The sequence below is a fragment of the Eucalyptus grandis genome, chromosome 7 (assembly GCF_016545825.1).
Source record: "Eucalyptus grandis isolate ANBG69807.140 chromosome 7, ASM1654582v1, whole genome shotgun sequence".
NCBI classification, from domain to species: domain Eukaryota; kingdom Viridiplantae; phylum Streptophyta; class Magnoliopsida; order Myrtales; family Myrtaceae; genus Eucalyptus; species Eucalyptus grandis.
In genome coordinates this window covers 777,573-805,513 of record NC_052618.1, presented here as the reverse complement: position 1 = coordinate 805,513, position 27,941 = coordinate 777,573, and the positions used below count along the sequence as shown (strand labels likewise).

General features: G+C 38.3%; 3 protein-coding genes across 13 annotated transcripts; 1 reads left to right on the top strand and 2 right to left on the bottom strand.

Moving 5' to 3' along the window:
* The first annotated feature begins 73 nt into the window (after nt 1-73).
* On the top strand, nt 74-21,549 carry LOC120295752. Of its 11 annotated transcripts, none has more exons than XM_039317310.1 (12): nt 9,901-10,089; nt 10,834-11,555; nt 11,661-12,377; nt 13,640-14,125; nt 15,052-15,907; nt 16,021-16,168; nt 16,768-17,098; nt 18,643-18,815; nt 19,369-19,534; nt 19,782-20,367; nt 20,490-20,636; nt 21,006-21,549. In XM_039317310.1, the coding sequence occupies exons 2-5, from the start codon at nt 11,541-11,543 to the stop codon at nt 15,886-15,888; spliced, it is 2,055 nt and encodes a 684-aa protein (XP_039173244.1). In that variant the 5' UTR covers nt 9,901-10,089; nt 10,834-11,540; the 3' UTR covers nt 15,889-15,907; nt 16,021-16,168; nt 16,768-17,098; nt 18,643-18,815; nt 19,369-19,534; nt 19,782-20,367; nt 20,490-20,636; nt 21,006-21,549. The 11 variants fall into 11 exon arrangements, with proteins under 11 accessions (XP_039173247.1, XP_039173244.1, XP_039173243.1 ...); XM_039317309.1 differs by having other exon boundaries at nt 18,639-18,815; XM_039317311.1 differs by having other exon boundaries at nt 18,632-18,815.
* A 1,479-nt stretch (nt 21,550-23,028) lies between these two features.
* On the bottom strand, nt 23,029-23,902 carry LOC120295753 (18.1 kDa class I heat shock protein-like). Its single transcript, XM_039317314.1, has one exon. The coding sequence runs from the start codon at nt 23,802-23,804 to the stop codon at nt 23,211-23,213; it is 594 nt and encodes a 197-aa protein (XP_039173248.1). The 5' UTR covers nt 23,805-23,902; the 3' UTR covers nt 23,029-23,210.
* A 582-nt stretch (nt 23,903-24,484) lies between these two features.
* LOC120295754 (methionine S-methyltransferase-like) lies at nt 24,485-27,332 on the bottom strand. The gene is made up of 2 exons (XM_039317315.1): nt 26,033-27,332; nt 24,485-25,144 (listed from the first exon to the last, which is right to left on the bottom strand). Exons 1-2 carry the CDS (start codon nt 26,198-26,200, stop codon nt 24,818-24,820), a joined length of 495 nt encoding a protein of 164 aa, XP_039173249.1. The 5' UTR covers nt 26,201-27,332; the 3' UTR covers nt 24,485-24,817.
* Between the last annotated feature and the right edge of the window lie 609 nt (nt 27,333-27,941).

The following is a 27,941-nucleotide window of genomic DNA, read 5'->3' as shown; positions in this document are numbered from 1 at the left end:
TTGCATCTTCAGAATCTCATCAACTTGGAGAAGATATCCAACAACAATATCTCCTCCGAGTCCTTCAATGCATTAAAAGTAGTACGAGTTGACAATTGTGACAAGATGGAAGTCTTATTTCCTCTTTCAGTGGTGAGAAAACTTCCACATTTAGAAGAAATCAAAGTTGTCTGTTGCAAGTTGATGTGCGGGATTATAGAAGTTGATGATAGCGGCAAAGTTGAGTTGTGTAATTTGCGTGTATTGAAATTGCGTGACTTGCCATGTATCAAGAACTTCTTAAATGTCGGGTCAAGTCCTTCAAGCAGTACATCACATGATCAAGTTAGCACTCAAATTGCATTCTTCAATGGAAAACGGGTAACTATTTATTAACTATTCCTTCCTTTTCTAATTAGATGTAACGTAGATTATGGTGCTTATTTATTTTGTTATATTTAATTCAATTTTTCTCCTAATTAGCTTACCTGTTCATGCCTTCTCTACAATTATATAAAGCAATCTTCTGTTTCTCTTCATTGTGTAGAAATCCAACTAATTTATGAAATCGATGTAAATTTAGTTTGTGGTATATTATTAGTTATAATCCAACTTACATGCTGCAAGTATATCCACATTAATAGGGATTCATAAAGCAAAAGCAAGAAATTTTTTGCACTAAAGTAAATCCATAAGTAAAGTAATTTTTAATCTTTTGAAATGGATTCCATTGAATTGACTTGTCAAACTTTATTATTATCCACAAAATGTAAAATATAGGTGACTCTTAAAAAAAAACAAACAAAGAATGGAAAGGGGGACCGGGTTTTTATATAGAAGCAACTATGCTAATCTAATTGATGCGCGTCTTTTGTATATCGTGTTTAAACAAATAAGCCCTTAGTCATTGCATAAACCTCATAATTATATGAGTACAGAATTTTATGTATGTTCATGCACTCATATAATATGTACAGATATATATTTGTGTGTACACACGATATCCTAATAAATTGATCCTAACATTAAAGAGAAGCTAGTAAATTGAATACAAACAATTGCCCAGTTGAGGAAAGGGCACAGCTTTTTTGTCCAACAAAAATTGATGTGACTATTTCGTTGGCTAGACAAGATTGCCCTTCTATAATGGTGCGATCACCAATGAAGTTGATGGTGGGGCCCAAAACTCCTCCGTTACATTAGTTTTCCGTCGGTAAAGGGTCTTAGAAATTTTAGTCTATGGGCCCCACGTGCTAGAATGTAGTACGACTTGTTTCTTCCCATGCTTGGAGCTTCCATGGAGAGAGCTTGCGCTCGAAGATAATGGAAATAAATCGGCAAAATTTTGTGAAGAGCCTTTGTGGCTTTGCTTTTCCTTTTTCTTTTTTGTCCGTAGTAACAATAGTCCAATGAACGAAACACATGAAAGTTAAAACTTGTTTTATGGATGAGAGCAATGGGTGATGACAAGGTAGATGGAAGATTGCAAGCAACTTCGCAGATAAAGGATTTTCTTAGAGTTTTAGCAATGAACTTTGGACAATGACAGTTACTCTTAACACAACCAAAAACAGAAGAGAAAAAAAGAAGCAAAACATAAAATAAAGGTTTCCATTATAATTAGAGACAATTGGGTGTTTTAAACTAAAACGTTATGGTTTTGGACATGTAGGCTGCGGATTTAGACTCACCCTTAAGGAAATTATGACAACAAGGATGATTTATTGGGATAGGTTATAAGAGCTTACCTTATTGGAAGTAATTTAACTTGAAAGTACTTTTTGCTTTATGGGTAATTAATATTTGTTGTCATTAGTAAACTGAATGAGTGCTAATTCTTGATGACAATAATTTTCCTTATTGTTAGGAAATTGCAAACAAAATCTAATCAGCACATGCCTTCTTTATTGTAAATTTTGTGAGTGCAAAAATTATCCTAAAGGTTATAAATTATCTTGCTTGTAAATTTTCTTCATTGATTATTTATAATATGGTGCTATAGAATGTAAATTTCCTGCCCATCCTTTATAATTATAAATTATATTGTTGATGGCTCTATCCATTAGGTTTCAATCCCATCCTTGGAGTCTTTGACACTGGAAGCACTTCCCGATATGCAAGAGATATGGAGCGATGAATCTCCATTGGGGCTAAGCAATCTCCAATCTCTCGTAGTGGTGCAATGTAAATCTCTTTTGAAGGTTTTCAGCTTCGGGTCGTTATTAAAACTACGCAAGTTACACACTTTAACTATCAAAGATTGCGTTTCGGTGCAAGAAATTTTTGACCTTGATGGACCAAGCGGTAGTGGAAATGTTGCGACTCTCTTTGAGCTAGCCACCTTGGAATTAAGCAAAATGCGAAGCTTGAGGCGCATATGGAACAAGAATCCTCATGGAACAATGAGTTTGCATAATTTAAAGAAGTTGGTGGTGGAAGACTGTGAAAACCTCGAGTTTATGTTTTTCCCATCCATGATTAAATCTCTTGCACATTTGAGAGATCTAACCGTATCGAATTGCAAGAAGATGGAGGCGATCATCATGGAGGAAGAAGAGGTGGGAATGGAAATAGTAGAAACTTTGGAGTTCCCGATGTTAACCAATTTATGCTTAAAACAGTTGGAAAGTCTTATGTGCTTCTCTCACGGAAAAGGTAAGATTGATTTCTTGTTTTTCTCGTTGATGATTTTCACGTAGATGGATTCATCCTTGCAATATAAATGGTGACATTCTTTTCATCCAATGACAAATCGATGACAGGTTCACGAGAAACTTGGAGTCAAGGCCATGTCCAATCACGCTTCATTGCACTCTTCAATCGAGAGGTACATGAAATGTCAAAGTATTAAATATACTAGAGACAAAGCATAGCCAAAATGAAAACTAACTAAAACAACTTGCAGAATATACTTTGGTTAAAAAAAATAATTTAGAAGTAAATTGAGTGGCCCGCAAGTATATGTGTTCAGAGTTGGCGACATGTATGGATTGCAGTTTCTCACTTTTAGTTTCTCCGAAAATAGTTTCCATAGACCGTTGAAAATCTCTTACGTTTTCTACACAAAGCATGAGGAAAAATTTGCTAGTCTAGGAAAGCGCATGGCTATTTTGTCCGGCAAAAATTGCCACGGCTATTTCCTTGAATAGACAAGATTGCCCCTTTATAATGGGGCAATTATCATTGAAGTTGACAGCGGGGTCGAAGAACCCCCGCGATAACAAGAAGTTCATCAGCAAAGAGTCGTCCAAAAGAAAAAAAAAATGTAAAGAGTCGTGGAAATTTAAGGAGTGGGTCCCATAATTACAAGAGAACGACCGTTCTTCTTCCCATATGCTTGGAGCTTCCACAGAGAGAGAGAGAGAGAGAGAGAGAGAGAGAGAGAGAGCTCTTTCAAAGATAATGGAACTAGATTGGGAAATTTTGCAAAGAGCCTCTGCGGATTTGCATCTATTTTATTTTTCATTGTAATATTGTCAGGGAAGACGATAGTCCAATGAACCAAACACAAAAAAGTTAAAGTTGCTGAATGGATGGGAGCGATGGGTGCTGGTAAGATAGGTGTGAGATTACGAGCTATTTTGCAATTGAAGGATTTTCTAAAGTTATAGCAATCAACTTTTGAAAAAGACTAGTTACTCTTTACAAATTAAAAGAAAGGAAATAAAGATTTCCATTGTAATCAGGAAAATTGAGTCTTTTCACCTAACGGGGTATGGTTTCATACAAGTAGGCTATAAATTTAGACTCACCCTTAAGGAAATTATGATAACGAGGATGATTAATTGGGATAAGTTATAATAGCTTACCTTATAGGAAGTAATTTAGCTTGAAAGTACTTTTTGCTTTATGGGTAATTAATATTTGTTGTCATTCGTCAACTGAATGAGTGCTAATTCTTGATGGCTATAATTTCCCTTATTGTTAGGAAATTGCAAACAAAATCTAATCGGCACATGCCTTGTTATATCGTAAATGAATATTAAAGTTCGTTAGTTGTCTTTTGGGGTCTTATAGTTCCTTTATGTACTGAGTTAATTAGATAAAACAATATTCTGTATCTCTTCATTGTTAGAAACCCAGTTTATTGTGCGAAATTAATGTAATTTGTGATAAGTTCCGAGTTATTTTAAACTCACATGCAGCAAGTATGTCTATATTAATAGGGTTTCATAGAGCAAAATTTAAGGGAATTTGGATACCAAAGTAATTTCATAAGTAAAGTAATTTTCTATCTTTTGAAATGGATTCCAATGAATTGGGTTATCAAATTTTGTTATTATCCACAAAATGTAAAATGTAGGTGACTCTCTCAAAAAACAATGCGAAGAATGGGAAGGAGGACCTGTTTTAAAATAAAAGTAATATGATAATCTAATTGATCCACGTTTTTTTATGTCCATGCTTAAATAAGCACTTAATCATTGCATAAGCTCCATAATTATTAGAGTACATAATTTTGTGCATGTTCATGAACGTATTTAGTATGGATATATGTATTTGGACTCATTTATGTCATCACATACACACAATAGTGTTTGATATCATGTTAAATTGGTTATTGATAGTGATTAACTAGCATTAAAGAGAAGTGAGTAGACTAAGGACAAACAATTGCCTAGTTAACGAAAGCACACGGCTATTTCGCCAAGCAAAAATTGCTGCGGCTATTTCGTTGACTTGACAATGTTGCTCTTTCATAATGGCTCGATTATGACTAAAGTTGATGGTGGAGTTCAGGCTCATACAATATTTTAGTTTCCCTATCAGTAAAGGGTTGTGGAAGTATAGGTTGTGGATCTCACATGCCAGTGTGTCTGAGTATGACTTATCTTTTTTCCGTGCTTTTAGCTAGAGCTCGCTTTCAAAAATAACGGAACTAGACCGGGGCAAAGAGCCTTTGCGGCTTTGCTCTTCTTCTTTTTTTTCCTTCCTTTTGTGGTAATCTTGTCGGGGATGACAATAGTCCAATGAAACATAAAAAAGTTAAAACTTACTGTATGGATGGGAGTGATGCGTAACAGCGAGGAAGATGGGAGATCGCGATTAACTTTGCAGATGAAGGATTTTCTAGAGTTACAGCAATGAGCATTTGGAAAAGACTAATTACTCTTTCCAAAAAAAAAATTAAAAAAAAAAGCTTTTTAAGCTTTCTATCGTAATCAAGGACAATCGGGTCTTTTCAACTAAAACGTTATGGTTCCAGACATGTAGGCTACGGCTTTAGACTCACCCCTGAGGAAATTACGACAGGAAGGACCATTAATTGGGATTAGGTTATAAGAGGGCTTACCTTAAAGGAAGTAATTTAGCTTCAAATTACTTTTTGCTTCATGGATAACTAATTTTGTAATCATTAATAAACTGAATGAGTGCTAATTCTTGATGACTATAATTTCCCCTATTGCTAGGAAACTGCAAGCAAAATCTAATCGGTCCTTCCCTTGTTATACTGTAAATAATTGGTAAAGTTCATTAGTTGTGTTTTGAGGTCGCATAATTCCTTTTTGTATAGTAAATTAGCTTTTGTTTATCATAAATTTCTGTGAATGCAAAATTAATCCTAAAGTTGTAATTTATCTTACTTATATATTTCCTTCAGTGACTATTCATAAGAACATGATATAGCATGTAAATTTCCTACCCATCCTTTGTAATTGTAAACTTTATTGTTAATATGTCTGTCCGTCAGGTTTCCATCCCATCGTTAGAGTCCTTGATAATGAAAGGGCTTCCCAATATAAAAAATTTATGGAGCGATGAATCTCCATTGGAGCTGAAGAATCTCCGATCTCTTGAAGTGGTGCAGTGCAAATCTCTCTCGAAGATTATCAACTCTTGGTCGCTAGTAAAACTATGCAAGTTGAACACTTTAATTATCAAAGATTGCATTTCAATGCGAGAAATTTTGACCTTGACGGACCAAGCGATAGTGGAAATGATGAGACTCTCTTTGAGCTAACCACCTTGGAATTAAATGAAATGCCAAGCTTGAGGCACATATGGAACAAGAATCCTTGTGGAATAGTGAGTTTCCATAATTTAAAGAAGCTAGTGGTGAATGACTGTGACACCCTTGAGTTTATGTTTTTCTCATCCATGATTAAATCTCTCACACATTTGAGAGATCTAACCATATCAAAATGCAAGAAGATGGAGGCGATCATCACGGAGGAAGAAGGGTTGGGAATGGAAATATTAGAAACTTTGGAGTTCCCGATGTTAACCAATTTACAATTAGAAGGGTTGAAAAATCTAAGGTGCTTCTCTTGCGGAAAGTGTAAGATTGATTTTTGTTTTTACCACTAAATATCTTTGTGTAGATACAGTCGTCCATGCAATACAAATGATGACATTCTTTTCATGCAACGACAAATCGATGACAGGTTCACAAGAGGTTCGGAGTCAAGATCGCATCCAATCATGCTCCATTGTACTCTTCAATCGAGAGGTACGTGAAAAGTCAAAAATATTAAATATACTGAAAACAAAACATAGCCAAAATCAAAACTAACTAAACTACTTGTAGAGTATATTTTGGTTAAAAAAATTAAAAGAAAATGAGTAGCGTGCAAGCATAAATGTTCAGAGTTACCGACATGAATGAGTTGCAATTTCTTCCTTTTAATTTCTCCGGATATAGTTTCCATAAAGATGGATGAACATCTCCTATGGTATCCGTACAAAGCCTGAACAAAAACTAGCCAGTTAAGGAAGGCACACGACTACTATTTTGTCCAGCGAATAGCACGATTATCACTGAAGTTGATGACGGGCCGTAGCCTCCTTCAATATTTTCGTTTCCCCATCAATAAAGAGTTCTGAAAATTTAAGCTGTGGATTCCACATGCTAGCATGCCTGAGTATATGACTGTTCTTCTCTCCAGGTTGTGGCTAGCCTTCAAAGATAATGGAACTGGATCTGGAAATTTTTTAAAAGAGCCTTTGCGGCTTTGCCTTTTCTTAATCAGCCTAGTCTTTGGGGCTTTTAACTTTGCCATTGTTCTCATTAGACACTGGCCATGTATATTATCTGAACTTTGGGCCATAATTTGAGGTTGAAATTATTGCGAAGGGAGAAATTCTTTAGATAGAATAAACTTATTTACTAAACAAATTAAGCTTTGCAATTCAAAGTTGTTTTCCCAAGGGAAGACTGGATATTCGAAACCACACTAATATGGAGATTTTTTCACTCCTTTTTTATTGTCGATTTTATTCCTTTCTTCCATTTGTGTAACTTAATAATCCCCCACTCCCCTCAGCACTCATCTATATTCACATCTTGGAAGTCCATGAATTCAAGATTTTACAAAATCACCAATTTTGTGAGTGAATTTCACAGGTTGCCTTTCCGAGATTGGAAACATTAGAAATTATGAGCTTGGATAACTTCGGGTTTATGTTTCTCCCATCTTCGGTTACATCTTTCACACAACTAAAAGAATTAAAAGTATGGTTTTGTGAGAAGATGAAGGCGATCATTGTGGAGGAAGAAGGGTTGAGAATGGAAACATCAGAAACTCTTACATTCCCAATGTTAACCGATTTACACTTATCTAATTTGACAAGTTTGAGGTGCTTCTCTCACGGAAAATGTAAGATTTGATTTATTCTTTAATCACTGAAGATGTTCTCGTAAATATATTCATTCTTGCAATAAATATAACGACATTCTTTTCATCCAATGAAAAACTGATGACAGATTCACAAGAAGCTCGAAGTCAGGACCGTGTCAAACCACACTCCACTGCACTTTTCGATGGGGAGGTATGTGATTAACATTACGTTAAAATATTAAATATACCAGAGACAAAGCATAGTCCAAAATAAAAACCAACTAAATTCCTTACAAAGTGTACGTTGATGAAAATTATTTAAAAGAAAATCAGTAGTGTACAAGCATATGTGTTGAGTGTTGGCGACATGTATGAGTTACAGTTTGTTACTTCTAATTTCCCTGGGAATAATTTCCATAATGGTTGAACTTCTCTTATGATACATGAACAAAGCATGAACATGTAATACAACTGTCGAACAGGATTTCTAAAATCTTTTCAAATTCACAAAAAACTTAAAAACTCTTAGCAACCTCACGGCTTAGACATTGCACATACATTGAAAGAAATTGAGGAAACAATTGGGAGGAAAGTGAGCAGCAAGGGTCAAGAGGCTGAAGACGAGCCTTTAATATTCTCACTCGACTTCATTTGCACTTACAAGATCTCCTTTTTTTTTCCTGATTGAAGGAAGCTTTGCTCTCTCTTAATTGCAATTTGCACTAGGCGAAAGGAATCTGGGCCCTCCGCGTCACCAAAATGAGCAAGATCTCTAGGGTCCAAGGCCTTTCTTTTTCGAAATCAGCCCTTCAGTTTTTACATGAATTGCAAGACCTTTTTTTTTTATGAAACTCTTATTAAAGAAATAAATATATTTCTCGAGTGGAAAGTGGAAGAACGTTTAAATGGAAAATGAAAGAGAGTAATTTACAAGCAAGTCCACTTCGACTAAACTAAAAGCAATAGAGGCTGTTCACCAAAAACGTTGTTTATGTAGCCAAAGAAGCTGTAAAAATGGGACCCCCGTAGGATTAATACGTCGACTTTCTTAGATACTTTCAATTTGTTATAATGAGATATTTAGCAATGTTTTCTATAGTTTGACTCGAGTATATGTATATGATCTGTCATTGGCAAAGAGCTACCGGATCTTCTAGCATTGACAGAAAATCAATGAATTTTAAAGGAAATTCAATCAATCAAGTATATTTAGTTCTTTCAAGTGTGGAATGAGATAACTAAGATTTTTTCATTACCCAAGCAATTCCTTTTTTAATTGCTTTCTTTTAGCCTAACTTTTTAACTGCTTTGGAGTGATATGATATTCATTTGAGGAATTCGGTATTAGATAAAGTCACACCTCCTACTGTATCGCACCATTTGATGGATGTTTGGTTGGCTCTATCTCAATCTCTCCGCCATTTTCTTTCTAATGGCTAATATTCTTCCCTTAAGCGATCCTTAGCTGCAATTTTTCTTTTACTACATCAATTCAATGACTTCTTACGTTGATTAACCTTTAGACGTGCTTCTTGTTTCTTTAAATATATTATTCTTTCTTCTTAAGCAATTTATGCGAGACTAATGTGATTATATTTATATGATTGCTTTATGAGCATATTTATATCACCATTGTCAACAGAAGAATCTGGTCAGAATTCCTACCTTTTGTTTTGTCTCCAGTAATTCCAATAGCCATCTCATCCTAGAGTCATCTACATTTGCATAGAGATTTTCTTTACTAACTTTTTTTTTTTTTTTTTGTGCAACTCAACGACAGAATCGCTAATTCCATTAATTTGTAATTTACAGAAGTTCGTGACTAATTCCGTGAGTCAATGTTGCAGGTCGCCTTTCCTAGCTTGGAGACATTAGATATCGTTGTTGTAGATAACATCGAGAACATATGGAACAACCAAGTTGCTGCGGATTCTTTCCACAATCTAAAATCCCTTTATGTGTGTCACTGTCATAAGCTAGTGAACCTTGTTCCTTCTCACATTCTAGGACGGCTCTCGAGTTTGGAACGTTTGGAGGCAAAAAACTGTGGTTCGCTTGTAGTTGTTTTCGAACTTCAGCCACCGAATCCTCCAGATAGACATCCCACTACTTGTTCTTTGTTAAAAGAGCTGATATTAATTGAGTTACCAGAGCTAAAGTGTGTATGGGATGAGGAACTCCACTGTCAAGTTATATTCCAGTGTCTACGTTCTATTAGTGTTTCTAGATGTAAAAGCCTCACTTCTTTGTTTCCAGCCTCAATAGCCAATGATCTAATCCAGCTCGAGGATTTGAAGATCGATGAATGTGGCATTGCGAACTCATGGAGAATGAAGAAGGCCTAGTTCCCAAGTCTGTGTTCCCAAAGTTAATCTCCCTCAAGCTTAGGCATTTGGTAGAGTTGAAGTGCATCTACACGGGAATGCATGCTTTACAATGGTCGGCATTGAAGACCTTGGAGGTCCATGGTTGTAACAAAGTGGAGATATTTGCTTCGCAACTTGAGAGTGAGATGACACTTGATAAACAGCCGCTTTTCTTGATAGAAAAGGTACGACCCAAGATTATTTGTTTTGCTTTGATGGCGAATATTTGAAGTGATGATTAAAGTCACAGCCAAACATCTCATACATGTAGCTTTATATATGAAGATGTGAACTATATGACTCTCATTTTTTTCTTTATGGGTAATAAGTTTCTCCCTAAATCCATAAAAATTTCATCGATACATCATATGATCTTCATGTATTGACCAAACATTCTTGTCAATATCTAATGTATCAAATGCATCCTAGTTAATCCCCCTTTTGAAAAAGGTAATGCTAATTCTGATCATTTAGCTCTCTCCTAAGCACCGCAAAGATTGACAACATGTGGCATGTGGTGTGATCTTACCATGGCACAAGTGTGTTGTCTAATTTGAACCCCGTTAAGGTCATCGACGTTATGCTAAAAACAAAAAAAATGGGACATTATCGTTGACATTAATCACCAAAATTTATGCAATTATGATTGTATTTGATGCATAAGTTATTTTCAGAAGGGATATATTTTTACAAACATGAATGTAAAGAGTTACTTAAGTTCAGATATGGAAACAAGTCAAAATATAAAAGATCAGTGATAATGTTTGGTTCATGAGAGCACATTTCTTTCCGTTCAATCATATGAGACTCAACATTTTAAAATGCAATTATTTTGTGCAATATACAAGACTTATGTAATAATACATGAATACTTCTTTAATTAAGTTTTAATTAAGCTGGCTATAGGTTCTGATTTGACTATTTTCTAGGGCACATTACCTAATCTCCAAAAGTTAAAATTGGATTTATCCAAACGGATGGAGATATGGCATGGACATTTTCATGATGAAGATTTCTTCCACAAGCTTAGAGTACTTGAGCTTCATCATCTCTCCAAGGAAACTCCAATGTCCACATATCATTTTCTTGAGAGCTTAACCAACTTGGAAAAGTTAGTTATATGTGAATTCTATCTAGAAAAGCCAAGTAGCAATGAGGTGGCCATAGAAGGCACAAGTCACGAGCTAAAAGTGGCATTACCCTTTTTAGGATATATACGACATCTGCAGATCCTATACATGTCACATTTTGATGGCTTATCAAATTTGTTCACAATGATAATAGCTGAAAATTTGGTGGCACTCACAAAATTGAGGATAAGTAATTGTGAAACATTGACAAAAGTCATTAGCGATGAGGAAGGTGAGGAGGGGCATGTAGTGGCTTTCAATCAATTGAAGTACATGGAGCTTGACGGGTTGACAAATTTGAGATGCTTCAGCTTAGGTGGGTACACTTTGATATTCCCTCTCTTGGAAGATGTCATTGTGAGTAATTGTCCCAACATGAAGTTTTTCTCCAAAGGACCAATAGAGACACCAAAGCTAGAGAGAGTACAAGTAGAGTTGAAGGGATTGTATAGACCAACAAGCACCAGTATTTTTGGGAGGGAAACCTCAACATCACCATTGAAAATATGAGTAAAGAAATGGTATGCATCAGTTACTAAATTATCTGCAATTGGATTCTTTTTATCACCAAGTAATTGCTTTTTTGCTAAGTAGAATTTTACATTTAATGATGCATTTTCTGACAGGTCAAGGTTGTTGGGATTAAGTTTATGCGGTTATTTGAGTTCCCCGAGTTGATTAGAAAATGGCATAGCGAATTGAATCCCCTCAAGTCATATTGGCAATTACAAACACTAATTGTGGATAAATGTCCATCATTTATTAATGTTATTCCATCCAAATTGATGCTTGCTTTAGAAGAAATGAGAAGCTTGCAAGTGGGCAATTGCGAGTCTTTGGAAGAAATATTTGATCTTGAGGGGCTTGATCCTGACAAAAGCACTCAAGTGTTGCCTGGGCTATGGAATATAAATTTGATTAATTTACCAAAGTTGAGGCAATTATGGAACAAAGATCTCCAAGGGATGATGTGCTTCAATTCTCTATATTCTCTAACCCTCTATAAATGCAACAACTTGAGACACGTTTTTGTTTCATCGATGGCTCGGTGCCTTGCTAATATACGGAGGATGAAAATAAAGGGGTGTGGTCAGATGGAAGGAGTGATCAAAGATGAAGAAGGACTGGGAAGTGCAGTAGAGAAGATTACATTCTTGAAGCTTACATCGATACAACTGAAACACTTGCCCAATTTAACTAGTTTCTTATCAGGGAAGAATCCTACACTGGATTGTCCTAAAATGGAATATCTTAACATTGCCCATTGCCCCCAAATGAGAAGTTTAACTTGGCAGTCTTCAGTGGATATTGACCATGGCACCTCTTCACTTTTCACTCCACAGGTTTGTCCTCTTTTTCTTCATCCAATGCTTTTGTTTTTTAGATAAATCATCTTGTCAAATGGAAGTACCAATGAATCGAATGCCAGTAATTGGAATTTGGAAATAGAACGGTGCTTTGCACGCATCATTTCCGCATTTTTTCAGTGCAATAAAACATCCACTTTCGTTTTTCATCTTGGGCAAAAAAAAAAAAAAATCCCTAAAAGAAGGCTTTAATCAAGGATAAGAAATTGGTTTCCCCTTACACAACCAAATTTTGCCAGCAGTTGTATCACTGACCCACCTCAAAAGGGAATAAATATTATTTCAAGCAAGTTATTAATGGTCCACTGGATCTTGATTTGAATCTGAATCTTTTCACTGTGAAAACTTGTAAATTGACTCAATTTGCTTTTTCAGGGATCACAATATACGATATTTATTGAAGTTGTTATGTCGTCCGTGCTTGTTACGAAGTCATTTTCTTTCAATACGAAAGATTTCTGCACATATTGAAGAAAAAATTGTAAACAATTAAAGTTAATTTTTCTCTTGTTTGCTGACAATTTTTCTTGATGCCTCTCATTAGTGAACTTTGCTAATTTGAAGATTCATAAGTAATATTCGCAATTAGTATCATTGGTGAATAAGTAGCGGTGTTCAGAATAGATAGAGGAAATAATGTTTAGCCCGTGCTTCAGCTTCATTCATTCCTCTGTCGATACATGCGCTGCTTAAATTCTTTGCACGCATTATTCATACCCTTTAGTTGATTGACTCGTCATCACCAAGCCCTTGCTTTTTTTGTCCAATTGTTATGCATGTTCACCTTGAAGCAAATAAATCTAAGAAATTCTTACCTTATCTGATGTTGCATTATCAAAAGACCGGAGCTAGCAACTTTGATAATGATTGGTGCAAACAAATCTCACAAATTGCATGAAAATTGAAGAATCTAAGAATTCGTCATGGCAACTTTCCAAAAATCAAAGGGATAAGGCCCTCCTAATAATAAATGTCAATTAAGCCACTTAAAAGTCGATGCTCAGTGTATTATCGATTATATGCATTTATAATTTCATGCGTGTTGCAATGCAACATACTTGACCTTAGTCATTAGCCAACTAGATTGAAAGCATCAATCAGCGCTCTCTATTTAAGTCACTAACAAGCTCTTGAATTCTCATGATTTTTGAGAGGAGGGAAGTTTGGAAGTTCCTTCTTTGAGGTCATAACTCAATGTAATCATACTCATTGGGTCTTTTTTTTTTTCAATATGGCAGGTACAATTTCCTCAACTTAAGTCAATCGTTATCTCCCATATGGACAATCTAAGCAATATATGGACCGCCAGTCCTCAAGAAACTCTCACGTTTGACTGTTTACAAATAGTGCATGCCTGGAACTGTAAGAGCCTCAAACATCTATTTCCACATTGGGTGGCTACAAGTCTGACCCAACTTATGCGACTTGAAGTGGAGTCTTGTGTGATCGAGAGAATAGTCTCTTGTGGAGATGACACTCCACACTTTAACATTGCTCAAGTTCTTTCCCCGAAACTAACCTCCCTATATTTACATGATATGCCACAATTCCAGAGCTCTTGTCCTAACTTGCCCACTTTGAATTGGCCAGTCTTGAAGGAACTATATGTGACTCACTGTGACAAACTAAACATGTTGTCCTTTGCAACATCCATGAACAGTTGGGTTCAAAGAGATGATCAACAGGACCTTTTAGACCAAGAAGCACACTCTTCATTTGAGAGGGTATGATTATACCTGCTCTCCCTCAGTTTCAACTTTGTTCTTTGAAGCACTCGCTAAACTCTTTGCCATTGCATAATCACGTCATGTTGTAAAGCTATAGAAAACATGATCTCCTTTGCCTATTAATTTTTCGACAACATGACTATTAATTTGTCGACAACACGAAGATATTTGTAATATCTTACATATACTTTCATTTATGGACATCCATAAGAAATTCCATTACCTAGAATTAGAAAAATATTGATAGTCTTCTATTGACAACACATATATTCCTAATATGATATAATGTTGCTTCTTGGGGAAATCAATGAGAATTTGACATGAGGTCCTCTCCATTGTTGACACGTGTTGCACATTTAAACTTTTCTTCTCTATAAAAAGATCAATTCAAACAATTCTTTTAAAACAAAAATAACATTATGACCTTAATGCACTATTTTCTATTGTATTCCTTAATATACTTGTCCACTACATAGTCGTCTTGTTGTCCTGTTATGATACTATAGAAAACTTGAAACCCCTTACCTATGAGTTTGAGACAAAGCAAGATATTTCTTGTATCTTAAGCACATTTTTTAGTTTGTGGACCCCGTATGTTTTAGTAACATTATGAGTGTTTCTCATTACATAAAATTCCAAAGATGATAGATTTTATTGACAAGATAAGATATTTTGAATGAAAGATGAATTTGATGAGCTGGAGGGCTCTTGAATTTAGGTTCACTCTACCAACTTAACCATGCCAACTTTTACTTGAGACTTTTAAAAGCTTGAGAATTGTATATAGAGATATTATTTAATTAACTATAAGAAGATGGCCACCTTCCATGAAAATCATCTGAATTAGGTTTACCTTTTACAACACATGTTTATTGCTTAACTTTGTTGAATTTACTTCTCTTCTTGTACTGGCAATTTGACAGGACTTTCCCATGTTAGAAAGACTTTCATTAGACGATAAAAATATTCAGATGATACAAGATGGAAAATTTCCCAAAAACTTCTTTGGCAAGCCAGAAGCACTAACATTGGCATGCTTTCATGATGAAAAGGCCATTTTTCCTCTCAAATTCCTCCTAGAGAGATTTCAGAATCTACAAAGTCTTGTGATCTTCTGTAGCTCCTTTGAAGAAATATTCCCTGATGAATGGCTTGTTGACGAGGGAAAACATTCAGTGCTTGGAAATTTAAGAGAACTTAAGTTAAACAAGCTACACAACCTAAAGAGTGTGTGGAGAGAAGACTCTTTAATGTCAAAAATTCTTCAGCGCATTGAGACATTTGAGGTTTGGGATTGTCCCTGTTTGACAACAATATTTCCGACTGTGACATCCTTCCAAAATCTAACGAAGTTAGTGGTGAAAAATTCCTCTGGATTGGTACATCTAGTAACAGCTTCAATAGTCACAAATTTGGTGAATCTTACTTGGATGACTATAATAGGATGTGAAAGAATGAAAGAAGTAGTGGCCAACGATGGAAACGGAGAAGGAAAAGTGATTTCTTTTGGGAAGCTAAGCCAGTTGACACTCCAACATTTGCCAAGTCTAGAATGCTTCTCTTCCATCCCGAGTTGCATCTTCAAGTTCCCATCATTGTCTAGTATTACAGTGAATGACTGCCCGAAAATGAAGACCTTTTCTAAGGGTACACTAAGCAACCAGAGACCATGGTTTGTGTCATTGTTCGGATACTACATGCTAGAGGAGTGGGGGGAGGTTGTTGATCTCAATACAACCATACAAAAGTTATCAGCATAAAGGAATTCACGTAGACCCGGTAAAGGTTCAATCGACATCATCCTCTCATCCATTATTTTTACTTTTTCTTTTATTATTGATACGTCATTAGCCCTATTAATCGATCTCGCCTCCTCCATCACTAAACAACAGGAAGCAAAGAGGGGCTCCTTCTCCTTCTCGACGCCAGAGGCCGTCTCTCTCTCTCTCTCTCCATCGGGAGCGGGAGCGAAAATGGGGGAACTTGAAGTGAGCACAGAAGTCTGGACAGTTAAGTCCTCCACTTGAACCCGGCAAACTCGTAAGTTCACGTTTGTTCCGATCTTCGGGTCTTGTTGCGCGTGAATTAGTTGAAGCCAGAAGTTGGTTTCATGGAGGGAGATCTTCCTCAATCCTCGCCTTCTTCTTCTTCTTCTTCTTCTTCTTCTTCTTCTTCTTCTTCTTCTTCTTCAGTTAAGGGCTCTGTTCTTCAAAATTGGTTCCACATTAGAGAGTCTTAAGAGCATGAGTTCCTCAAACCTATCAATGTTATTGCCCTATTAAGAGATTTCTGCGTGTTTGAGCTCATCATTGATGGAGATGATATGGTGGAACTTGAAAATTCAGAGAATCCCATGCCTTGTCAAAATATGAAGGAGTCACTGATTACTCCTCGTTCATCATCACGACAATTTGGAGGGATGACTTGCGGTTTAACATGTCTTGTTTTTGATCGTGTAACTCTCTTTCTGCCATTCTTTCCGGATTCTAGAATAGTTTCTAAGAAGCTTTTGTTTTAATCTTGACTGTTTACGTCACAATGTGGGGATAATATAAACTTCCAATCCGAATGTTTTCATGGCAAGTCTAATTAATGAAGTGTGCATAAATTGTCAGTGAAGTTGTTGTTTTCAAGTACAGGGAGGACCAAACAGTTAGCAGATTGAGGCATCCTGAGCTGGTTTTTTTTTTTGTCCCCATATCCAAGTCCTCTCACTGCTCTTAAATAGGCCAACAAATTTTAAACGGAGCATCCTGGGTATGGCTTATAAAACGGAGAGGGAGGTCACGGGGGATGATCCCGATCTTGGCGTTCCACGCCCTGAGCGAGTACTACTGGCTCGAGCGGAAGCCCCCTGTCACGGCCGGCCTCCTCGCCGCCAACACCCTCGCCTACCTGCGGCCCAGCCCCCTCAACGCCCTTCTCCCCACCATCGACCGAGTCTGGTTCAACCCTCACCTCATCCTCAAGGTGGGTCGCTTGGCGGTGTTAATAACATTTTTGTTCCTCTTTGGGTGGGGAATGCTGGCTGACCTTGATCGTGCTGTGTCGTCGCGAATGCGAATTAGTTCATGTTTGGGAATTATATTGACCTGTTGCCAGAGCCGCCTCTTGCGGTTCCAAGATCAAAATTTGATTGTGATTGGCTTGACTGTGAATTAGTTCGTGTTTTAGACTTAAATTGGCCTGTGGTGAGAGCTGCCTCTTGCGTTTCCGAAATCAAAATTGGATTTTGATTGGCTTGACTGCGAATTAGTGGGTGCTGTCTTGCACCCAAGGTTTCTCATTTATCAATGGCTTGAGTTCAATCTGCGGTTGTTTTTTAAGTTTCATGAAGCTTGGAGTTTCTAAGGATCTCTTGTTTTTTAAGTTTCATGAAGCTTGGAGTTTCTAAGGATCTCTTGTTTTTTAAGTTTCATGAAGCTTGGAGTTTCTAAGAATCTCCTGTTTTTTTCCAAAGGTGGTGATGAGGCCCTATTATGTTAAGTATGGCTTGTAGTCTAGTGTATTCCAAGTTGACTTAATGTAGTAAACCACATAACATGTTATTTTCATTGAACTTTTCCTGGGTATGTGTTTAAAACCACTTATGAAATCTTAACAATGGAGTAATTGAAGTAGGGAAAAGAATGAAATGACACTTATTGGGACATAAGCTGGTGGTCGAGGTTCGGAAAGATAACAATTGTCTCCTTTTTTGTGGATAGATGTTTTGGAAAGAATTGCTGAGGCAAGTGTTAAGAATTTATATCCAAATCCTCCTATATGGTATGTTATCAATGCTGTAAAAGTAGAATATATATGTAAATCATACAAGGAGACTAGTTGATACGGAAAAGTAAATTGCAAAGAATGTTGCTACCTCCATGACTAAAGGGGAAGACCTGAAAGATAAGGGGGTGGCTAGTTATGATTCTGAAATTCCATTGTAGATCTGATGATGAATGCTTATAATGTCAAATAGGAGATACTGATTTATTTTGTTACATCAATTAGATATTTAAGAAAAAAAGATAAGTTTACTTTGTCAAGTTGAATCATTAATTTGATCAAATTTGAGTTGCGCTTGAAAGAATTGAACAGCTTAGATTAAAAATTTCACTTCCATCTGTGTTCAGGTCATTGATGTCTTTGCCTTTTATCCTGCACTTGCGGTTTGTGTGGCTGAAATTCATGGTCTCAGTTATATGTAGGACATGGAAGGCCTTTTCTGGTTACGTACCCTATTGCACTCTAGGAGTGTATATTTTGACATTTGACTTTGGGTTGCACGTTGAGATTGTTTACTATCATTATTTGGCTCATTGTCAATTCAAACTCCTGAAACTAGCAACTACTACCTTATACTCACGCTGTGTGTGATTAGATTCTCTCATTAGTACATGCTTATGTTTTGGTCTTTCTTCACCATAAGTTGGTTTTCAACCACGTAAATGGGGAGACTGCTCCTGTTCAATTCATTAGGCAACTTATTCAGGAAAACAACAAATTGCAACTCTCAAGTATTCAGACAGGTCGTGGACAGTGAAGCTCGGGAGCCATGGACATGGATGGCGGGGGGCATTTTTTTTCTTCTGGTTAGCCCACATTTGCCAGAGAAGCTCGTCTGCATGTAGGAGATGTTTGTGTGTTCGAGCTCATCGATAGCGAGGATGTGTGTTCAGAGTCTACATTTCCACTAGTGCTGGTAAGGACTTGTTTTACATTGATCGAAATGTACTCTGGAAGTGTCATTTTGGCTCATCCAAAATCAATTCAGTTTTCATTTGTTATATGTGCTTTGTTTAGCCTTGGTGAATCAATCAAGTGTACTTTTTCCATTCCCGTTGGGTTTGTGAGTTTCACAATATTAGAGATGCGTCCTCATTAATGCCGCATCCCAAATCGAAATGAACCAAAAAAGATGTGCTGCAACATCAAAGCAAAAATTATAACCTAAAACGCTCATCATGAGAATTCAGAGGTGACTTGTTGGTTTCTAAGTTACGCTTATCTGCACGACATCACATTCTTTTTCTTGGTCTCTCTCAAAAGTTGAGACATTTTCCTAACAAGCTTTTGTATATTGATGGGTGACATTACGATTTAGGAGATGCCAAGTGTAGCTAATGTGTTATGTCTAACGTGAAGAACATGTAAATGTTAGTGACATGATCACAGGTATTGATTTGTAGATCGTTGTAACTCGATGCAAGGTTTACAGTAGTACCTATGAAAACTCTCTTTTTTCTTTCATGCAGGTTGGACTAAACAATCTAAATGTCAGGTGTCCCCTCATGAGCAAGCTTTGCATGGTCCCACGTCTCCGCAGCCTCCCTCTGCTCTTGAAAAAACTGGAAAATTTGAATTGGAGTATCCATTTTAGAAATTGGTGATGTGGCCACTATTATTAAGGAAAGAACTGTGGTAAGGCCCCTATGTCCTGTCATAATTAGCATAGCTCAACCATGATGCCTTCCACATCTTTCCCTTCGGTTTTTTCATATGAATCACATTAGATTTTTTTTTTTTTTCAATTTAAAGTGTTCATGGCTTTATGTGTAAAACTGGGGCAGTCTTGATTTTGATTTTGAAATTTCATTTTTTTTTTAAATTTTGGATTCATAAGATTACCAATTCTAAAATAAAAGATTCTATTTTTTTCACTGATCAGGTGTAAAGAAGATTACTATTATTCATAAACTAAGAGGATGTGGTGGAGATGATCAGTGTTAGCAACTCTTGAAGCTTTGCCACGAGAGTTCAAAAATTATGTACGCTATTGTAGAGTCTACAAGCACTGTATTGTGAAATTTTAACTTTAAGTTGTAGGTTGGGATTGAAGACTTCTATTACCCAGTCAAGACTGTTAATTAAATTACCTGAAACTAGTAAATGGTAGCATATATTTACATTTTGTTTGCCTTTTCTGTCTATTGTTTGTTTGTATTTATTCTTTTCCTCATCATACTATATTGGCAGTGTGCCTTGTGAATTCATAACGAGACATTTAGAAGAACTAGCAAATTCCAACTCTTAGGTATTTGAACAAATCATGGCTGGTGCAGCTCAAGACCTATCAACTCCATTATCTAGCTGGTTGGCCTGCGTTTGTGAGAGAAGCTTGTCTATATAAAGGGGATGTTTGTGTGTTTGAGCTCATTGAAGGGACGATTTTACGGTCAGTCTCCATCTCCAATTATGCTAGTAAGGACCTCATCTAGGTCGATTGAGATGAACATTGGAAGCGTTACTTGAAAGTAATTCATGCCTCCTTTATTCAGCTACGACAAATCAATTGGAAGTGCACTTACTTTTAGCTTTGCTTCTCTTTCTCAACTTGCTTACAGTCTTATTAGAATTCTCTCCTTTTTTTGTTCAGGTCAGAATAGACAGTCTAAAAATGTCCAATGAGCCCTTCTGTGCAACTTTTTCATGGTTCCAAGTGTCAGAGACTGCTCACTACCCTTGAGAAAGCTAGATAATTCAAATGAGAATATCCCTTTTCTTTCTTAAGCAAGAGGTGGCGGTAAGGCTCAGATCTCCATTCATAACTAGCATATCTCAATTATGAATGCCACCTATTCTATATATGTGCCCCACTGTGCAATTTTTCCCGCGTAAATTTGCTTTTTATAGAAACCACAGGATATATTATCTTCCTTGAAGTGTTCATGGTTATATGGGTAAAACAGACATCTTAACGACTGCATAAAGGGAGTTGGGAAAAGTAATTAGTTGGATAGTAATTAGGAAATAACCTAGAGACAGATGGGTGTGGAGACAAGGTCAAAGGGTTGAGAAAGGCAATAACAACTATAAGTTGAGAATTTAATGATTTCAAGTTTAATAAATTCCTCCCAAAGATGACTACTTGGTTCTTTATTTGGCTGCCTAGGCTTGGGAAGAAGAGGTGGCACAAAATGTCCAGCTTGAGCCTTAACTACTGCATCAGGCCTAGGCTTGGGATGACTGAGCTCACTGCAACAGCATAGCAACACTTACGAGAGCTACTATTGCAAGCAGGTTCAAACTTGAGATTGGAAATGAAGGGAAGGTAGTGCGGCCTTAGAACTCAAAAATTAGTCCCACCACCTCGATGCTATGAAAAGAAGCAAAGGTGATTGCCAGGGAAAAGAAAGTAATTCCTTTTTGTGTATTTGTATCCATCTAGGAGCCTAGGTGCAGCTTTACATGTTTGTTCAATGCATATCGCAATGCAAGAGTGGTGACTTGGATATTCACCTGATCCATGCATGTCTCTATATTGATTACACATACTTATTGTGAAGTCTTAGAAAGCATAGGATCGCGATACTTTGATTTCATATTGCAATTTGTGATTAGAGACTAGCTCATCAAACCATTTAGACTGCTAATATGGACTCTGGAAACTAGCAAGTACTAGCATAAATGCACATCTTGTAGGCCTTTTCTGTTCAGTTTATGCTTCCATCCCATGTCTTATCATATATCAGCTGGTCAAAGTCTTCATGGGCAGACCGTTCTTTGTGAATTTTTGAAGACATACAGTCAAGAAAACCAGCAAATTGCGACTCTTAGGTACTTGGACACATTTTGGCCGGTGACCATCAGGACCTATTGACACTACAGTGTAGCAAACTTTTGTGTTGGTTGGTCCAAGCGAAACTTGTCTCGAGTGAAGGGGATGTCTGCATGTTTGAGCTCACTGACAGGGATGATGTTTAGGTTGAATTGGATGAACATCGGAAGTGTCATTTTAGACCATATACTAGTTAAAAGCGATTTATGCTGCTATTCTGTTGTAATGAACTGGAAGAAAGGCACTTATATTTGTAACTAGCTCAGAACTGCGCTCTTTTCTGAGCTAGTTACAATCTTATCATTTCTAGGCCTGGCCACTCCCATACATCAGATGTTTGTGATTATAATTCCTGCAAACATTTTCTACTTTGGGTATCTCCCTTGAGCTTGTTATGCTTTTATCATTGCCTTCCTGGAAAGGATCTCTAGTTTAGCAGTTGCCCTGGTTCCAGGTTATTGAACCTGGTTTTCTATTACAAAAAAATGTCAAAAGTGACGTTTTAGTTCTGGAAGGGATGTGGAAATTTTATGCACCATTCCATCATGGTCAACTGATAGTTTTCAAATCGCGTTCAGAGTATCGATTTTCAGAACCACTAATAAGACTAGGGTGAACAATACTATGGAACACGATACAGCAGAGGAAGCATCGCTTTGGCCTACTTTTGGTGACGACAGAACATACAGAATGGCTAGGCTGGATTCTTAATTTGGCAATTTGGTCTAGAGATCCCAGCCAATGACAATGTCTCTATCCGGGGATTGATCCAAGGATTACAGTAGCATTGTGGCGCCCACGGAAAAGCTAGATCTTAATTGGTTTGCCCTCGATCGAGGAGCCGAAACTTTTCTGGAGGGAAGAGTGAAATACTTGGCGTGCGGTTCCCAAAATGATAGACAGGCAGGATCTTTGGACCTAACATGGATGAATGAACTCCGTCTGTAAGTGCAATCCCAGAAATGAGCTCATCATATTTGAGCAGGGAAAATCTTAAAAGAGAAACATAAGGAGCTACCTGCACACTCTGATGTCATCTGTTTAGACATCATAGCTGAAAACGCTAATTTCCGATAATGGCACAAATGTTTGGATTGGGTTAATCTTTCAATGAAGAGAGTCATTCAAGATCATCATCTTCTCGAAGGGAAACGCCAATTTCTTCGATCACGTGCCTACCTTTTCTTTTTGGTAGGTAACTCTTGCGTGCGCTTGTAATATCTATTGATTTCTTGCGAACGTTTCACCCTCTTTGGGGTTCTTCCATTTGCTCTTCATCTTTGGATTTAACACTGGAATTTCTTGTGGTCTGTTTCTTTTAGTTCTTACAATCACAGGAGAAACCTTGGAGAAAGCATTTGATTTTGCAGGCCCGGTTCAAAACAGACTTTGTTCAACTCTCATTTCTGGGAATACAATCTTTGACAATGGTTTATACCTTATACACGACATTAACCATAAATCCAAACATCTCGTTCATCCAACACAAAAACATTATTCCTCGTAACGGTTGAAACTGAGAGATCAGTCTGAGGCTCTTCACATGTCGGCCTTCTTGACGTGTGGCGAAGACGGCTCTGCCTCCGACTCGGCGATCTGAATCACCTTAGGCTGCCTCTTCCTGTCGTCGCCGAGTTTGGGGATGGTGAGCCTGAGGACGCCGTCCTCGAGGCGAGCCTTGATGTTGTCCAGGTCGGCGTTCGCGGGCAACCTGAACTGCCTCCAGAACTTGCCGCTCGCCCTCTCGGCTCGGTGCCACTTGTCCCCTTCCTTGTCCTCGACCTTCCTCTCTCCGCTGATCCGGACGACCCGGTTGTCCTCGACTTCGATCTTGACGTCCTCCGTCTTCATCCCCGGGAGGTCGAGCGCGATGACATGGGAAGTTGCCGTCTCCTTCCAGTCAGCACGCGCCAGGAGGGGCAGGGGAGCGTCAGCATCGGGCAAGCCCTTGGGGAGGGAGAGCGGAGCGTGTTCAAGTACCCGGAAAGGGTCGTCAGGGAGAGACATGAGGTCCCAAAGCGATGACCTCGAGTATGGGACGAGCGCAGTGGCTGGAGTAGCAAGGGACGAGAAGAAGATGAGAGCGACCGTGACGGCGAGCGGCGGTAGGGTTGCCATTTTGGCCATGGCCATGGAATGAGGATTGAGGGAACAATGAGGATGAGGCGATTCTCTTGAATTGCAGAGGCTTCTCGACGTGAATTCTGTGCTACTTGGGGAGAGAGCGGTGAGAGGTGTTTATATAGGTGGGGGGAGTTGTCTGGATTGTTCTGTGCGCAGGGAGAAAGGGAGAGTTGTCTGCATGCTTCTAGAGACACTCCATGGCTTCTTGGCAGTTCTAGAAAACTCTGCCCTCATCAACAGATCACGAAAAAGAATTGCATACAGGTTTTCTTCTCATAAGATATGACCCGTCATTGATATGTACCCTAAATTCATTACCGAACTTATTAACTCAGATAAAAATAACGGATAATACTGATTCAACGTTACTTAAGAATATCATAAGATTATTGAGCTCTCTTCAAAATTCACCACATTTTTGGAAAAGGACATTAACCTGTTGATATGCTTGCTAATGTTAGCATAGCGAAGCATTTGGATACTACGTTTTACTCACAACCTCTTAGAGAATTATCTTATATTTTGCTTAGTGATAAAATTGGTATTGTAGACGTTAATTTTTCTTAATTTTGTAACTTGTATTTACCAAAAAAAGAGATATAACTCATCTTTCTACCCGAAAGATTGAGATTTCATGAAAGATTAGATGCTTTACTAAGCGGAATGTCGAGTTGCTACAACCACTTGAATTAGATGCAGATCGAATTCCTCTTGGCATACCCTCTGGATAACGCTCTCCACATCATACACAGAACAAGGAGTGGCAGACAAATTCATAAAACCAAAAAACTATCATAACCGCAGGGAAAGCGCAGTCTAACCATGTGCAAACAATTCACCGTCAGTGCAGACAAACGACATTTTCCTGTAATGTTCGTGCAAGAAGCATTTCACGATGCTCTGGATTTCAGGGAAACTCAGGTAAGAGTTTCCAAACAGCACGGGCTTATTAAGACAGGAACACAGAATGAAGGGCAAGCAGTGGTTAAACGAGATCACACATGGCACGTTGCATTGTTTGCTCAGCTACTGACAGCGCTTCCGAACTTGACTATGCAACCCAAAGCCTGGTCAAATTCATTCTCATCCAAGGCGATTGTGAAGCGGCAGTAGCCAGGAATCCCAGTCCACGAACTGCTGTTTATGCATAAACCGGTGCTTCTGAGCAACGCTTCCCTAATGTTAGAGTTGTCTATCTTAATGTCATATGTAGATCCCTCTTCTGCACAGACGCCATCTTTAGGAGTAGGCTTGATGGAGAGAGTCTTGTCAAGGTAAACAGAAGGCTTTGCCACCATCGAAAGACCAGCACAAGGCTCTAGAACATCCCAACGGTTTTCCTCAAGAGTCTGCCACGTACCACAAAGTAAAGGATATAATAGCATGAGAAGTAAAATGAAACGCATCCGCATCAGCACTGCAAAACTAGCTGATTTAAAGCCTTAATGGTCTGCACAACACTAATTAGCAATAACAATGTGCCATTAGCAGACATAAAGCCATATGTCACCAAATGGAGAATATTCTAAATGAGGGAAACAAAATCTCTACTACAAGTTCAGCTCATACTCATGTATAACGTTGAAAGATAGATCGTAAGTAATCTAAACACCAGCTAGGTGCCAGACTTGGAGTTGTCCAACCTGGTCCAACTATTTCCAGTGCTCTTAGGAAATAGAGTAGAGACAAAAGGCAACTACAATTACAGATCTCAATTCATTCCTTATGGATGAGCTACTCTGGGTAGAGATGAGCATTTCACCAAAATGCCCATCATTGCGACTACAAAATGGACAAAACCCATTGTACCATATATGAGCCACAAAATTGCCACTCCCAACTCAAAGGGGGCATTGAGTTATATAGTAAATGTAGCCACCTGTTAAGCGCCCAACTAACCATTCTTTCGACTTTTACTATTAAATAGTGAGTGCTCAACGCTTATCCAAGCATATGGACCAGAACTTTCATTATGGCAGAGACGCATTTGTTAAAAGAGTTGCACTAATTAGAACGAGAGGAAATTACAATACATTTACACCCAAATGAGCCCCTTCAAAGGTTTCATAGTGGAATCCCACTCCAGCATGGAGTTTAAACGTCAAACCAAGCACACGAACATTCATTACCATTTCTGCAACGCCCTTAATTATAACTGGATTTATGACTGAATCTGAAAACAGCAAAAGCCATGACATAGTAAATGGAAAGCTTCCTGTAGAAAAAGGGATTATTACCTCCTTCAGTCGCTTTGATCTAGTCTTCAACATTTCTATATGGGTGGCAACAGCATCCATTAGTTCCCCTGCTTTTCGCTCCCTCAGACCCAACAACTTCTTAACGGCATACTTGACAGTGCCATGAGGTTTGCTTAATCCTGGAAAGCTCTGGAATGCATCAACCATATTTTGACAGGTTAAAAACCAGAAAGCCGAACTTCAATGCTCCAGTAAGCAACTTAAACGACAGTCCCCCGAGCAGACACACAGAAAAAGCTGGATTGCTGGAGGAATTTAACTTTGACAAACTGTTTGCAAGATCCCAACCACCCCGACCATCAGAACCAAACTCCAATCCTGAGAAGGAGGTGTCGATAATAACTCTTGCGCCAAACCTTTCACATGCAGATAATATCTTTTCAATCTCATGATTGCTGTAAAGCAAGCCAGTAGGACTGATTGTTGGGCCACATATGCAAACCCTTTCAAACAAAAGAAGGCAGGAAAAGAGGACGAAGGAGACGTGAAGTTTTCTGAGGCTAATACCAAACATTACAAGCTGATGAAATCTGTGTAATAACAATGGTCCCATCCTGCGCCTACCATATTATGTTGAGCATATGTGTCAAAGTATTATCTCATTTTTCTGCGCTTATTTCTGGAAAGCAGACTTTGAGTAAACACCAATGAAATCTGCGACCACGCAAACCATCCACTCCTTGACGACAGTCAATTTAAGAAATTAGTGACTGTAAATCTAAAACTCGATTCCCCCTCCACAGTGCAATCGACGGCAATGGGAATTCAGAGGACAGCGAGAGAGAACTGGAGAAAAACAAAACGAAACAGATATCAACAGACGAAGTCGAAACGTATCGAAATTAATTCTAGAGTCGAATCGAAATGAAACAACCTGGTAAGTACAACCGTCGATCCACCGATCATCGCCCGAATGTCACGAGGAAGCGGTTGTGAGTGGAGATTTCTTATGGGGCGTCTTCCTTCCTCCGCTTGTTGTTTCAGAATCGTCTCTCTCTCTCTCTCTATTTCTCTCTGGCGCAATTTACCGAACACCTTCCGCTCAAAGGAACGCAGCACGTTCTATCTTCGGCCAAGCATCGTTTTTTTGTGTTCATCTTCCATTTTCCCCAAGTCTTCCTCCATCAGGTCGTTTCATGTCCGATTCAACTTCCGAGTCAAATTTCGAGTCGTTCCAAATACGTTCCGTCGATTCTTGCTTCGTTCTGTTCTGTCCCCACTTCATCTCCGTCCTTCGGATTCCAATGCTGTCGCTTGCATCCGAAATACGCACCGCTTGTGATAACTCCTATATAACATGCTGTAGCCCATTTCTTGAGGGCTAAGGAGGGGCCCACATCAAGCGGTGGAAGGAGAACCCGTGATGATCACATGCTGTAGCCCATCATTAGCCCTCATGAAATGGATTCTGAGCTCAAGTGCCACGCAAATTTATCCTAAACATTTTTTTTATAATTGGTGCGTGTGACGGCGGTGCGTATTTCGGATGCAAGCGACAGCATTGGAATCCACTAGCCGGATGTCGCGATTCCCCCTCGGCTTCCGCGTGCGCCTCCAGTCTTCAGAGAGGGCGGGGAAAAGAAGAAGGGAACGGCCTACTTGGTGGATAAAATGGGCTGGCGCCGATTTATATAATTAGTTCATTATTTATTTATTTATCTATTCTTTTTTCGCCCTTCTTCTTTTGTTGTGGTCGTTTTTGCTACTTTCATTTTTCGGTACTTCTACAGCCACGTGCGCTTGAATTCTCAACAAAAGTTCCGGTGAAAATTTAACTTGTAATTGTCGGAAATGCCTTTTCTTTTCGCGAAAATCTGCTCACTCTCGATTGACTTTGTTGCGCCGTTCCAGGTGCTGGAGCTAGCTGGGAATGCGGCGAGGGACAACA